We start from the raw sequence: 13,230 nt of genomic DNA, 5'->3' as shown, positions 1-13,230 counted from the left end.
GCCAACTTAACGGAAAGGACTCAATTGATATCAATTTTCAAAATTAAGGACCATTTTGATACACTTTAAAAAACGAGGACCCATCTGAGACATTCGTACATAAATAGGGATGTCGAAAAGGATTAAACCAAAATTGTATAAATGAAGTCCCCTCTGTTAAATTGACTTAAACGGAGTTAACTCCACGCTGACGTGACTAAAAATCTGACTTTTTTTCTTCTCTCTCATCTGTTCTTTCTGTAACGTTTCAGCTTTTTCTCTCTCTTCTATTTCCAATCATTCATCTCCATGGCTCTCTTATGCAACTCCTTCTTCTTTCCCTCCCTTCTGCATCGTCCCTCACATCTTTCTCGTCAATTAATTTTGTGTGCAAAGATCATGCTAGATATTTATGAATGTCTAACGAATTATTTTGTGCGCAACACCATATATGGTGGTTTCTAAATGTGTTGCAGTTGCATTTCCGGCAGCATACTTACGACGAGAGTCACCTGATGCAACATCTATGCCTGTTAGATTCTCCACCAAGTTGTCCAACACTTGATTGAACCGGTCCACATTTGTTGCATTCACTAACATCAACGTATAAAACAAAGGTGAAGTTTCCATGAGGCCAAATATTGAGCGATTTGAGTAACGCAACATGCACTTGTCATACCACCCAATTGCCTCTTTCTGGTTTGGACAAAGCTGTGTGAGGAGGACCATTGAATTGTTTATGCAGCTACGACATTCATCTGCTTTAACATCTCCTCTACACAACCCAATGTCATATACTTTCTCATTGTTTTCGTCGTAGGAGCGGTTGTAGAAACCATAGTTGATCTGTGTGTTAGAAGTGAGATTGGACAAAAGGGTGTTGAGGTTGGTGTGATAAGTGTTGTTGGCTGTGAAGCTGCCTTTATCACTGAGACAGAAGTAATCTAAGAAACTTGGCTGCGCGCTGGCTTGAGATATGATTATGAAAAGGAGGCAACAAACATAGGAATGCAACCTTGAGGAAACAAAAACGGCCATTGTGTTTGCGTTCTTTCAGAGATGAATTTGGTGAGTAAGATTTGTGTTGTTGATACTTTTATAAACAAAATTTGTTTGGCACCTGTATAAAATGAAACTTTATCATAGAATTGGAGGAAGAGGTCACATATGTTTGGGAACGGAAGAAACTATAAAACTGAGACTGGGCCATGCGTGTTCTTAATGCTTTGAATTGTTCTTGTTCAGGTGAAATGCTTTAAATTTTGATTAACGTATTGTGATTATAATTTGTATCCTTTTTTAAATTCAGAAACTCCTATCAATTCGTTCCTGCTTGTGTTATAGAAAGACCATGTCAGCTACGTATCACTCTAGGAAGAAATTATTAATTTACTGCTCTATAAAACAATACCAAGTCCTTACTTTGAATGCGTAGCATCCAACAAAAAAGTATGTATGAAAATGTTTACTGGATGCTCAAATAATTTTATAAGCAAAAGGGTCAAAGTGTGCATGCTTCGTGGGATCTATATGCCGACACGAGTACAATTATTTAAAGTTTAGAGTAAAAAAAAACCTTTTCTTCATATCTATTCATTCAAAAGAAACAATGTAAGATTTGTGTGGAAATATTTATCTTGGATTTGTGTGGATAATTTTCTCTCGGAGAAAAAAAAGTAAAGTATTTTTATAAGTTATAATTAATATTCTTTTATCTTTTTACTAAAAATAATTACAGATAAGTTCTTCAAACAACCATCTTTGCTTTTCTTTATTGTCTACAAAATGAAATGCATCTCTCTGCTTATTCAATAAAAGGAATACTATAAGTCATAAGGAGTTCACTTAAGATTTAGACTACTGCAGCTTAAATTGGAACCCTTGCCAAAGCCAACGATGTCCTCCACCCATACCCGCCCGCCTTTAATCTTGCATTTCCTAATTAAATACACTAATCAATCAAATAAATGAATGTATTTAAAATTGAGTGATTGACGAGGAAGATGTGAGAGACGATGCAGAAGAGAGGGAGAGAAGAAGGAGTTGCAGAAGAGAGGGCTTTTGCACCAAAGTAGGCAAATATGCCTCTAATATTACCAAAATGGGCAAATTCAAACCATATTACGAAAATGGGGAAGTCGTGGGGGGCCCAAACGACTTCAATTAAAGAAGTCGTGCCCCCCCTGCACGACTTCACACTGTTGATATGAACAGTGTTGAAGTCGTGCACCCCAAAAACGACTTCTGACGACGGTAATCGATTACAACGTAACGGTAATCGATTACAGAGTGTTGAAATCGTGACCACCCTACACGACGCCCGAGCGCAAGCTTCTCGCAAAACTGGCGCCCGGCGCCCCTCTTTTAGCTGGACGAGCGTCCTCTCTTGCGTCCACAGGGCGAGCGTTCTCATCTCTCTGGACGAGCGTCCTCTTGTGCGTACGAGCGTCCTCTCTTGCGTCCACAGGGCGAGCGTTCTCTTCTCTCTGGACGAGTGTCCTCTCGTTAGTACGAGCGTCCTCTCTTGCGTCCACAGGGCGAGCGTTCTCTTTTCTCTGGACGAGCGTGCTCTCGTGCGTACGAGCGTCCACTTCTGCTTGCAGGACGAGCGTCCTCTTCTGCTCGCTCTACGAGCGTCCACTGCTCGCTCAGAGTGCAGAGTGCTTCTTGCTACACAATCAAGCTGGTAATCGATTACAGAAATGTCGTAATCGATTACCGGTACGTTTTCTGCCTGGTCACCATTTCAACACTCTGTAATCGATTACCAAATCAATGTAATCGATTACTGGACCCAGAAGTCGTTTTTGGGGTGCACGACTTCAACACTGTACCTATGAACAGTGTGAAGTCGTGCAGGGGGGGCACGACTTCTTCTTTTGAAGTCGTTTCGGCCCCCCACGACTTCACTTTCGGTCAAATTTTGCCTATTTTGGTAATAAAGAAGGCATATTTGCCTACTTTGGTGCAAAAGCCCAGAAGAGAGCCATGGAGATGAATGATTGGAAATAGAAGAGAGAGAAAAAGCTGAAAATTTGTAAAAAGAAGGAGAGAGAAGAAAAAAAGTCAGATTTTATAGCTACGTCAGCGTGAAGTTAACTCTGTTTAAGCCAATTTAACGGACAAGACTTCATTTATAAAATTTATACAACTTTGGGACTCAATAGATGCATTTTTAAAACCGGGTACTAAACAGAAATTCACCTCTTAACATAGGGACAAAGTAAGCATTTAAGCCTATAAAAGAAAATGAAACAAAAGAAATATATTGTTATATATATTATAAGCTATCAAGCATAAAATTTTGCCAATTTAGTTTAATGAGACATACACAACCGTTTGACCAAAAAACTACATATAGCCATTAACAAAAATATATAGCATAGGATAAAACGGTCATGCTTGTAGATAGGTCTAAAAACAAGATAAAACAAATGATATATTCCTGAATTATCCAATCTATAATATTATCCATCTATTAAATTGGAGTCTTAAATTGATAAATTCACAGTATTATGCTCTCTTGAAGCATCTTTTTTTTATCTCCATCTATAATATTATCCAATCTATAATCTTAGGGTTTTATTTGCAGAGGGGAAGTTTTGGAAAGACAGTAGCGCGAAAGGCTCTATTGCTAAGTAAAAGTTTTGCATTTTGAATAATTAATTTAGTTAATTTGATTTCAATAAAAAAAATAGGATTTGAATAATTAATTTAATTTAATTAAGAAAATAGGTGGGTTGGTGAGTCAACTCAACCCACCACGGGTTCAACCCGTGTGAGCCGGGTTCTTAGTGAGCCGGGTCAAACAAAATTGGCTCGCATAAAAACTTTTGTATTTTTTTCCAACCCAACCCGGCTCAAACCCATGGTGAGCTGGGTTGACTCACGGGTTTCAACCCATTTTGACGACACTACTATTTTATAATGTTGTCAAAATGAGTTAGAATTTGCGGACTAATCTAACTTATTATTGGTTCAGACTAAGTTAGGTTTAAAAAAAATTGTAAATTTTTATACGGGTCAATTTTCAACCCAACGTACTTAGAACCCGACTAACCCAGGTTAAACGCGTGATGAGTCAGGTTGGCTCACCAACCCACCTAATTTAATTTAATTATTTTTTACTTTGTATTTTAATATTATTAGTTAACACTTTTTTGTATTGTATTGTAGAGGAGACAAACATGATGTTTTAAGAGAGCAAAATATTATAGATTTATCCATTCAAGAGTCTAATCTTATAAATCGATAAGTGACATAAAAATTATCAATATTAGAAACTTATTTGTTCGCTTTTTGTGTTTGTTTTTTAATTACATTTCAGTTATATGATTCTTTATTTATTTTGAATTATCTTTGGAGTTTAACGTTATTTTAGAGTAAAATTAATTTAGATTTGAATTACAAAAAAGTTGTATTTTTTTTATTTGAAAAAAAATTGTAATTAAGTAAACCACTGAGCCAACGCGTTTAACCCACCAACTTGTGGTGGGTCGGGTCGGGTTCAAATTTTTCGACTCGCAAATAAATGAACTAGGTTGGATTGACTCACTATGTTGGATGACCCGTTTTGACAACACTATTACTTCGATGTCAAAGTCAATTTAACTTAAACAGATAGTAATAAATGTTATAAATTAATTCACGTAACCTACCTTCATATATTAAACATTTATTTTTAAGTTTTGTAGTAGACTTTTGATTAAAGTTAGTCTAATTACGGCCCAAACGTAAATAATTATACTTTAATCTTAAGTTAATTGATTTTAGGATTGATTTTCCTTGGACTTGTTTAGTTTGATCAGTTTAATGCAAGGTTGGACAATCTGTGACTGCATGGGCTCAACGACTTGTTTGTCGGGTTAGTGGTTGACCATCCGGTTTCATGTATGACTGATCAGTCTATTTGGTGACCGTCCAAGCTTGATGACCTATTTTTCGAGCTCGTGCTTGACCATATAAGCTAGTTCTTAGTCGTCTGGTTTTCTTGGTGATTGTCCAAACTCATTATCGCATCGCGTGGGTAGTTTGGTTGTTCATTCAGGCTCGTGATTCGTAGTCAGTTTGATGGTTGACCATTTAGGCCTATAGTTGACCATCCAGGTTGTAATTGATTATAAGGTCATACAATACATAAGCCTCCTAAGATTGAGCATTAGTTTTAAATTTGCGAAGGGGTTTCACTGACCATTTGGTATTTGTGGTGCCTACCCTTGTGACTATTCATCTCAAATTATTACTGTCAAGAAGAGGCGTAATGTCTTGATATTCATGCTTGTGAGAATGCGAAACGTTGGGCCTTTTTAGATCGTTGGATGCAAGTTGATTTAACAGCTAAGGATGAAGAACGGGAAAGGTCCATGCTTTTGTAAATAAGGGTGGGTTTGGTATGTTATTTTCATCTTTTTTGCAACTTGTTAATAGCTCAATTGATCGCTTACGAGTTAGAGGTAATAATGTCTACCGTTTGTCTTTCTTCCTCTGAGGAGTCTTTTAGTGTGAGCGATAGGAGTACGTGGATGATGCATCATCTTCATCGATGTCATTGTCAGTGGCTTCTCTAGTTTAGAGATCAATTGAGCGGAGCTTGGGTTGGGTCAACAATACAACTACAAGTGTATACAAAGAATAAAGTTTATTCTTCTGATAGTAAAGAGAACCCAAATGTTGAGATGAACGTCGATGTGTCTAATGAGGAGGACGAGTTAAATCTCCTAGTTATTCCTAACCATTACTAGGCATCAAACAATGTTCGTGAGTATGTATCACACTTTCGCTAGGGACGATAGTTTTTATCAATGGGTCAAGTGGTATTTTATATTGTTGAAGACGGTCTAAGTGCTAATGTGATTGCTTTGTGTGTCTGCAAAAGAATGAGCGAGTTTTCCAAGGAAAAGAAGATTGTCCTGTAGATTTCTTCTACATGTACTATTGTTTATTCAATGACTTTCTCGTTCATGTTCCATTCAACAAATTTCAGATTGGCGTGTTGTGAGAGTTGAATGTAGCGCCCACCCAATTGAATCCGAACAGTTGAGCATGGCTGTAGGCCTTCAAGGTGTTGTGTTTAGCATTAGATGTAACTCTCACACCTCCCTTTTTCCTTTACCATTTCTGTACCCGCTCGGTCGCTAAGAAGAGTTAGGTATCTTTGATATTTGCGAAGGAGAAGGGGGTTGCTTTCTTTGTATGCAGTCTCTTTCAAAAGATTTAAGACCAGATACTTTAAGGTTAGGATTACGGAGGCCAGTCAGTCATTTTTTTTTTATATAAATGATCGACTGAAACTTCCACTCTATGAGACCCAAGGTCCTAAGAGGTTGACCTCCTAACACCCGTCAACAATGATACTTGATGAAGTGGCAGTCTTAGAGATCATTAATCAACTTTCTCGTTGTCTCTCTCCTTAACGGCTCTTATAATGTTACGAGTCTTTAACCTTTTGTGATGATGTGTTTGGTAAGTTAAGTCTATTTACACTTGATAATCGGCGAGTGTTAACTTGCTAAATTTTATGTTATTTTTCAGAGGTAATGGCTTCTAAGAATCCTAAGCAGAAGAGAGATTGGTTCAGAAGGATGGGTACTCAACAATTGACACGAGCTAGTAGCACAACTGGCACAGGCTCGTTATACACTCTGATAACAATTGAAAAACTGTTATTTTTATACTTAATTTTGACATCAAAAACAACCTTTATGACTTAGAAACTAGCTTGAAATCATGCTTTTGCTTATGTTTTGGAAATAAGAGAGTTGGATAGGTTTTATGCTTGGTTTTCCTTGTTTTTGCAGGTTTTAAGATGAATTGAATGAAAGAAGTGAAGTAGTCAGAAGTTGGACTCAGAAAAGGAAGAAAAAGTGCAAAAAAGAAGAGTCGCAGGTACCACTCAGCGCCACTTTTACCGCTGAGCAGCACTCTGAAGTCCCGCACTCAACGCTGAGGGTCAAAACTGTAGCTAAGCGTCAAAATAGAAGAATCGCACTTACCGATGAGCGGTAATTACCACTGAGCGCCATTTTATTGGGCCTTGGGCCAATTTTCTGTAATTTTTAGGAAGTTATATAAGGTTTTAGCCGAATTAGGGTAAGTATCTTTGGACAGAAAGAGGAAAAATCACACTTTCTTCACCCCTTGGAGGAGGATTTTGGATGCTCAAGCTCTATTCTTCACCTTCTAGGGTTCTATCTTTCATTCTTTCATTATTTTTCATCTAGTTTCACCATGTCTATGGTGAACTAAACACTACAAAAAAGTTGGGCATTACCGAAGGCCAGAAGCCCTCAGAAACTGCCATAAGCCGTCGATAAAGGGTGTTTACCGAAGGCTTATCGACGGCCAGAAATCCTTCGGTAAATCTCTAGTCGCTAAAATTACCGAGGGCTTTTGCCCTTCGGTAATTACCGAGGGCCAGAAGCCTTCGGTAATTACCGAAGGGCAAAAGCCTTCGGTAATTACCGAAGGGCAAAAGCCTTCGGTAATTACCGAAGGGCAAAAGCCTTCGGTAATTTCCGAAGGGCTAAAGCCTTCGAAAATTACCGAAGGGCAAAAGCCCTCGGTAATTTCCGAAGGGCTAAAGCCTTCGGTAATGACCATACGAGGGTATTTACCGAAGGGCAGAAGCCTTCGGTAATGACCTACTGTGGGCATTTACCGAAGGGCAAAAGCCTTCGGTAAATTGCAAAGAAGGTTTCAGAGAAATGGTATTTCTTGTGGAACCCAAACCTGTATATCAAATTTCAATTACAAACAGACCTGCACATCAATTTTCAAGCACATACAAACATGCATAATCTGCATCTCAAAGATGCAATCAATTATCAATATCCATTGAACATCAATTAATATTGAACATCAATTAATTAGCTAGGTTCTACTATTATTAACTTGTTAGGATAGTTTACTTGTAGTATATTTTCCTACTTTAGTGCAGTTTGCAATTGTAGTACAATTTTTTACAGCTTTGACTAGTGATTTTTAGGTATTTCATCAACTTTTTTAGGTGCCAAAATGTACCTAGGTCATCTTTTGTCATGTTTCTTAGCTTCCTTTAACAACTATAAAATTGTTTGCATGTGTAGAATACACAGTCTTAGGTTAGTTTAGGTCAATTCCCATTTTGTAACATACTTAGTTCACTTTTTAGGTCTAAGTAGCCAAATTTTGAGATTTTGGTACTTGATCCAATTTGACCAATTTCTTTACTTTATTTAAGTACTTTAAACTTCTTAGGATAACAACATTACACATTCTTAAGTTAGTTTAGGTCAATTTCGAAATTCTGACCTATTTAGTACACTTTTTAGGTTGTAGGGTGTTATATTTTGAGTTCTAGGTTGTTTTTGTAGTGTGAGTTTGTAGTTAGACTTCTTTATGGATGTACTATACTGTTTTGGATCATATAAATCCATCTTGAAACATCAAACCAGGTCTTGCCAATTCAGAAATAAAGAATAATGTTTGGTAAATTTAAAAAATCACATGAAATGCCCACTGCACCAGAAAATGACTTTCAAAATGGTGGTTTTAAGGCCAAAAATGCTTGGAAGTCTTTCAACAGCAAAAGTGATGCTTGAAGCAAGTTTATATCATCAATTTGAAGGTGTGCAATCACTTAAACAATAAAGATAAAGACTACACCAGAAAATCAGTGGTCTACTTCTAATTTTAAGCAAAATTTGGTGGTTTAAAGGGTGATTTTGCACAAACACGTTTGGACACATAATTTGCAGTTTTGAGCAACTTTGTATCATCAATTTGGATGTGTTTAAACACTGAAACAGCCAACAAACACACTGCAGCAGAAAATCACTAGTTCACTTCCAATTTTAGGCACATGACTTTAGACAAAACTAGGAAATGAATATGTAAGCTGGAATTCAACTCAGCCAAACCAAATTCACTGATTAAAATGATGAAGTAACACTAAGGAACACTGGAAGTACAAGCACAACAAGTACAAAGACGATTTAAACCCATTTGTCTCCTTTTTAGTTAACTTTTTTAGGTTCTAACAACTCAAAAATTGAGTTTTAGGTAAATGTTTGCTTTTGAGTAGTTTCCTAGTCTAATTTCACTACTTTAGACTTGTTAGGATATTAACATTAGTTATTGTTAGTCTACTTTAGCTGAATTGCCTCTTTCTCACCCTTTTAGTAAACTTTTATAGGTTCTACATACTCAAATTTTGAAGTTGAGGTCATTCTTTACTTTTGGATAGTCTTTCTAGCTTCATTCTACTAGTTTAAACTAGTTTAAACTTATTATGATGTTAAATATAAAACAAATCTTTTTAGGGTTTAGGTAGTCAAATTTTGAGATTTTGCTACTTCATCCAATTTGACATCTCTATTAGCTTCATTTAAGTACTTTAAAGTTGTTAGGATAACAACAATATACTTTCTTTGCTTATATTAGGTGAATATCAAAATTGTCAACTATTTTTAGAACACTTTTTATGTTTTAACTACTTCAATTTTCAGACTTCACAATTGAAGTCCAAAATCATATGTTGAACTTTAACAGACGTATATTTTAACATGTTGAAGGCCAAATTAATCACTGGAGTGCCCTTAACCACTACCAGGTGGAGCAAAGTTAATAAAGTTTAACCTAAGAGATGGTCTACTTTAGCCTTAGTAACGAATATTCAGTTTTTTAGTTAATATATAAACTATAAAACAACTATAACTTTGGTTCCTCCTTCTACTTTCGTAACTTGGGGGATTCAAGATAGTATATAACCAACATATATGCATGTTGGTTTGTCCTTGTACTCTACTTCATCCTTATAGTTACTCATTTTAAGTCTTACCCTGTATTGAAATAAAACTTTTAAGGGTGTTGTCATTGTCTTTTTCCAAGACGGAATTTCGGTACAAGGGTGGGGAACAAGGTGTGGACATTATATATAAAAAGAATATGCAACACAGACAACATAAGAGAGAAGACAAAAGCCAAAAGAGAAAGACAGATAAAAGGGAAACAACATTTTATTTACCAAAAGGAGGGGCCGGCATGTTTATTTATGAAATTGTTGCATGGCTATAGGCTTTTAGACATATCATTCATGAGCAAAATAAAGCAAGGCAAACAAAATAAGACATCATTTACCTACCTGGAAATGATGAAGTCTTCGACACTTGAGTGTAGCCCTTAAACAATGACACTTTTGCTACCTCCTTTAACCCACTCCGTTTGAAGGTTCCAAATGTTATGTGCTCCTAATTGAAACCCCAAAACCTTGTACAATAATAGACAATTTTAATTAGCAAAACGCAACAACAGCAACAGATTAATCATCAAACACCCTATATCCATCCCAAACCTGCACAACTTTAACTTTAAGGTTTGCTGAAAACATTTACCACAATCTACTTATACAAACACTTGACTTGTCAAAGTAACATGTGTTTCCACTAACTTTGTCCGTGAATGAAATTGGTCCATGAGGCATGTTCATTTGGTTTTGTCATATAAGATAATTCTATTGTCCACTCACGGGCAGATTATAAACAAAGCTACTTACTTCTTCATCATACACAATTAGCACTTCATATTATATATATACATATATATATATATATATATATATATATATATATATATATATATATATATATATATATATATCATGGTGGCTAATATTACTTGACTGTCATATGCAGAGATTTCTAGACCAACAAAATGAGACTTGTAGTCCACCATTTCAAATCATAATAATATGGTAGTGAAAGTGGATTTAAAAAGCAAGAAACAATTAGAAGTTGCAATGTCAATTCACTCATTCACTTCCATTTTAAAGCCAATTTTCATGGTTTAAGAGATGATTATGCATATAGGCATAAAAATGAGCATTTGAACACTGCACACACTTTAAAATGGAAAAATAAACTTGCTCAAACTTTGCTTATGCAGAAACACAACAAGATTCAACAAATCATACCACACATTGCCAAATATGCATGAAAATGTTACCAAAACTACAATAGAATTCAGAATTCAGTGAAATTAAATGAAGACAAAAGTTGCAATGACTCTAAGACATCCTAAAACACTTCATATAACTGCAGAGAATCAACTGGAAGAATTTAAACACCTAAGGCACAAGAAATGATATGAAACACGGTGAAAAGATTGATCAAAAAAGCAATAATAGCACCTTGTTTCAAGATTTATTACCAACTCAACTATGGTTTTTGCAGTTTTGTGATTAATACAGGTTTCTATTAATTGGAACATGTTTAATATCATTATACAAACTTGCACATTACTTAATAAACAAAACAGTTACACTGGAACAGATTTATGAGATTGCACCAGATTTATTCTATTTTGTGCAGAATTTTTGAAATAGAATCATGTTTTAACTGATGTACCACATATAATCAAGGCTACACATTGTCTCATTCCCTTATATCATTCATAAATGACTACCAATGCACTGCAGCTAGAGAAAAGAATCAAACATTAGCTGGAAAAAATATTCTGCACTACAAAAAGTCCTAGTTTGGTGGTTTGATACTAAAAAACATATGCAAGTGATTTAAACACACAACTGAATGTTCAAATAAGTTTATTTGATGATTTTAATTGTCTTTAAACTCTACAATGAGTTATAAACAGCCTGCAACTCAAAATCACTACTCCACTTGTATTTTAACTCAAAAAGTGATGGTTTTTACCGTCTTAAATGTCCTTGCAATGTCCACTTCGAGTTTGATCATGCTTAGTTGTTGTTTTCAAGATTAGTTTAGTGTATTTACACTTTCTACAGTCATTTACATTGACAGCTAGCTGTTTCAATCATTATAACTTAGAATGAGGTGTGTAGTTGTTTAATTTGCTACATTAGTGTAGTGTATTTACACTTTTATATGCTAATAAATATAAGACAGATAAACTATCATATCAAGCTAACTATGTTCTGTTTACTATTGCAGAGCTTATTATATCCTAACAGTTTAGTGTAAATTTACGCTGATATGTTCAAATTAAACCCTTAAGTCAATTTTTACATTCTCAATCCATAGAAAGTGAGATCATGGTTTCCACACCTTCAAAAAATAATAACTGAAACATATTCTTGATTAAGAAAAAACATAACATAATGTACACCTTTTCTAGCATATTACACTCACTCAAGTGGAAAATCGCTCTTTGCTCTAACTCAGTGATCTTATTAAATGCATATGATTATTGTTTCATTTTCTATGTCAACTTGCAGTTGTGTTTGTTTAATATTTTCACACTGTTCATGAAACTCGTTTTTATTCTGTGCAAACTTCATATTTTACATAGATCAACATTTTTATATATAAATATTTTCTCTTATATTTTATAGCAAAAGATGTTATGCTCTTTAGACCTTGATTTTCTTCCATAAATATAACCAGGTTGCAGCTTTGGCACCAAATATTCCAGCACTGTACGAGCTTCATTTTGGTGTTCCCATGGCAGGGGGTGTTCTTTCTGCACTGAATACTCAATTGGATGTGACAGTATTGGCTCTGATATTGGAACAATTAGAGCCATGCAAAATCATGTTTGTGGACTACCACTATATTCATTCTGCCCTTAAGGCGTTTGAAATTCTCTCCCAGAGAAAATGCAAGCCACCCCATATTGTTCTAATGCCATGTTATGACCAAGAACCATCTTTCTCAGTTAAGGAAATCCCCCCAGGTACCTTAAACTACAATGAGCTTCTTGCAACTGGACAAAATGATTTTGAGCCTTTAAAACCAAGCAATGAATGCAATCCGATATCAGTGAACTACACCTCAGGCATGACGTGGTATGGTGAGGGCGCCAGGAGGGCGCCCATTCTTCATTGTAGGGTGATCAGCTAGTGGATTTAAGATCAAACCGATTAAACGGATTGCTCGATATAAGTGGTTAGTCTAACTATTTGATTTTTATGGAGGTTGGACTTAGACTTAGACCTAAAATTTTTAACCTACAAGTCCTACTAAATACACTTTAAACCATTCAATCAATATCAAAGGTTCACTTCGTAGTTGAACTTTTGCCTACTTAGAGCAAACAGTTGCACCCATTAGAAGCAAAGGCAACAGACCAATAAACTAACACAAATCAAACAACATCATACACTGCCACAAGAACATCAACCAAATTCAACAACATTGTTACTCCATGAATTTTTAAATGCACAACTTACCTCAACCAAGAAAGCCGTAGACGTTGGCAACCTTTGTACAGCACGAGAGCCAAACAAGCCCACAACGA

At 35.7% G+C, this 13,230-nt stretch overlaps 2 protein-coding genes across 2 annotated transcripts; one reads left to right on the top strand and one right to left on the bottom strand.

Annotated features, from left to right (window-relative positions):
* Nucleotides 1-399: 399 nt before the first annotated feature.
* LOC124839009 (cysteine-rich receptor-like protein kinase 29) lies at nt 400-1,017 on the bottom strand. Its single transcript, XM_047314744.2, has one exon. It carries the CDS (start codon nt 1,015-1,017, stop codon nt 400-402), a length of 618 nt encoding a protein of 205 aa, XP_047170700.1.
* Nucleotides 1,018-1,038: 21 nt separating this feature from the next.
* On the top strand, nt 1,039-12,833 carry LOC148204365 (butanoate--CoA ligase AAE1-like). Its single transcript, XM_088105593.1, has 2 exons — nt 1,039-1,047; nt 12,378-12,833. The coding sequence occupies exons 1-2, from the start codon at nt 1,039-1,041 to the stop codon at nt 12,831-12,833; spliced, it is 465 nt and encodes a 154-aa protein (XP_087961719.1).
* Nucleotides 12,834-13,230: the final 397 nt, after the last annotated feature.

This window comes from Vigna umbellata, chromosome 1 (assembly GCF_029865625.1).
Source record: "Vigna umbellata cultivar VRB3 chromosome 1, Vumbellata_1.0, whole genome shotgun sequence".
Taxonomy (NCBI): Eukaryota; Viridiplantae; Streptophyta; class Magnoliopsida; order Fabales; family Fabaceae; genus Vigna; species Vigna umbellata.
Note: the sequence above shows the minus strand (reverse complement) of the source record. Positions and strands in the feature narration are given on the sequence as shown.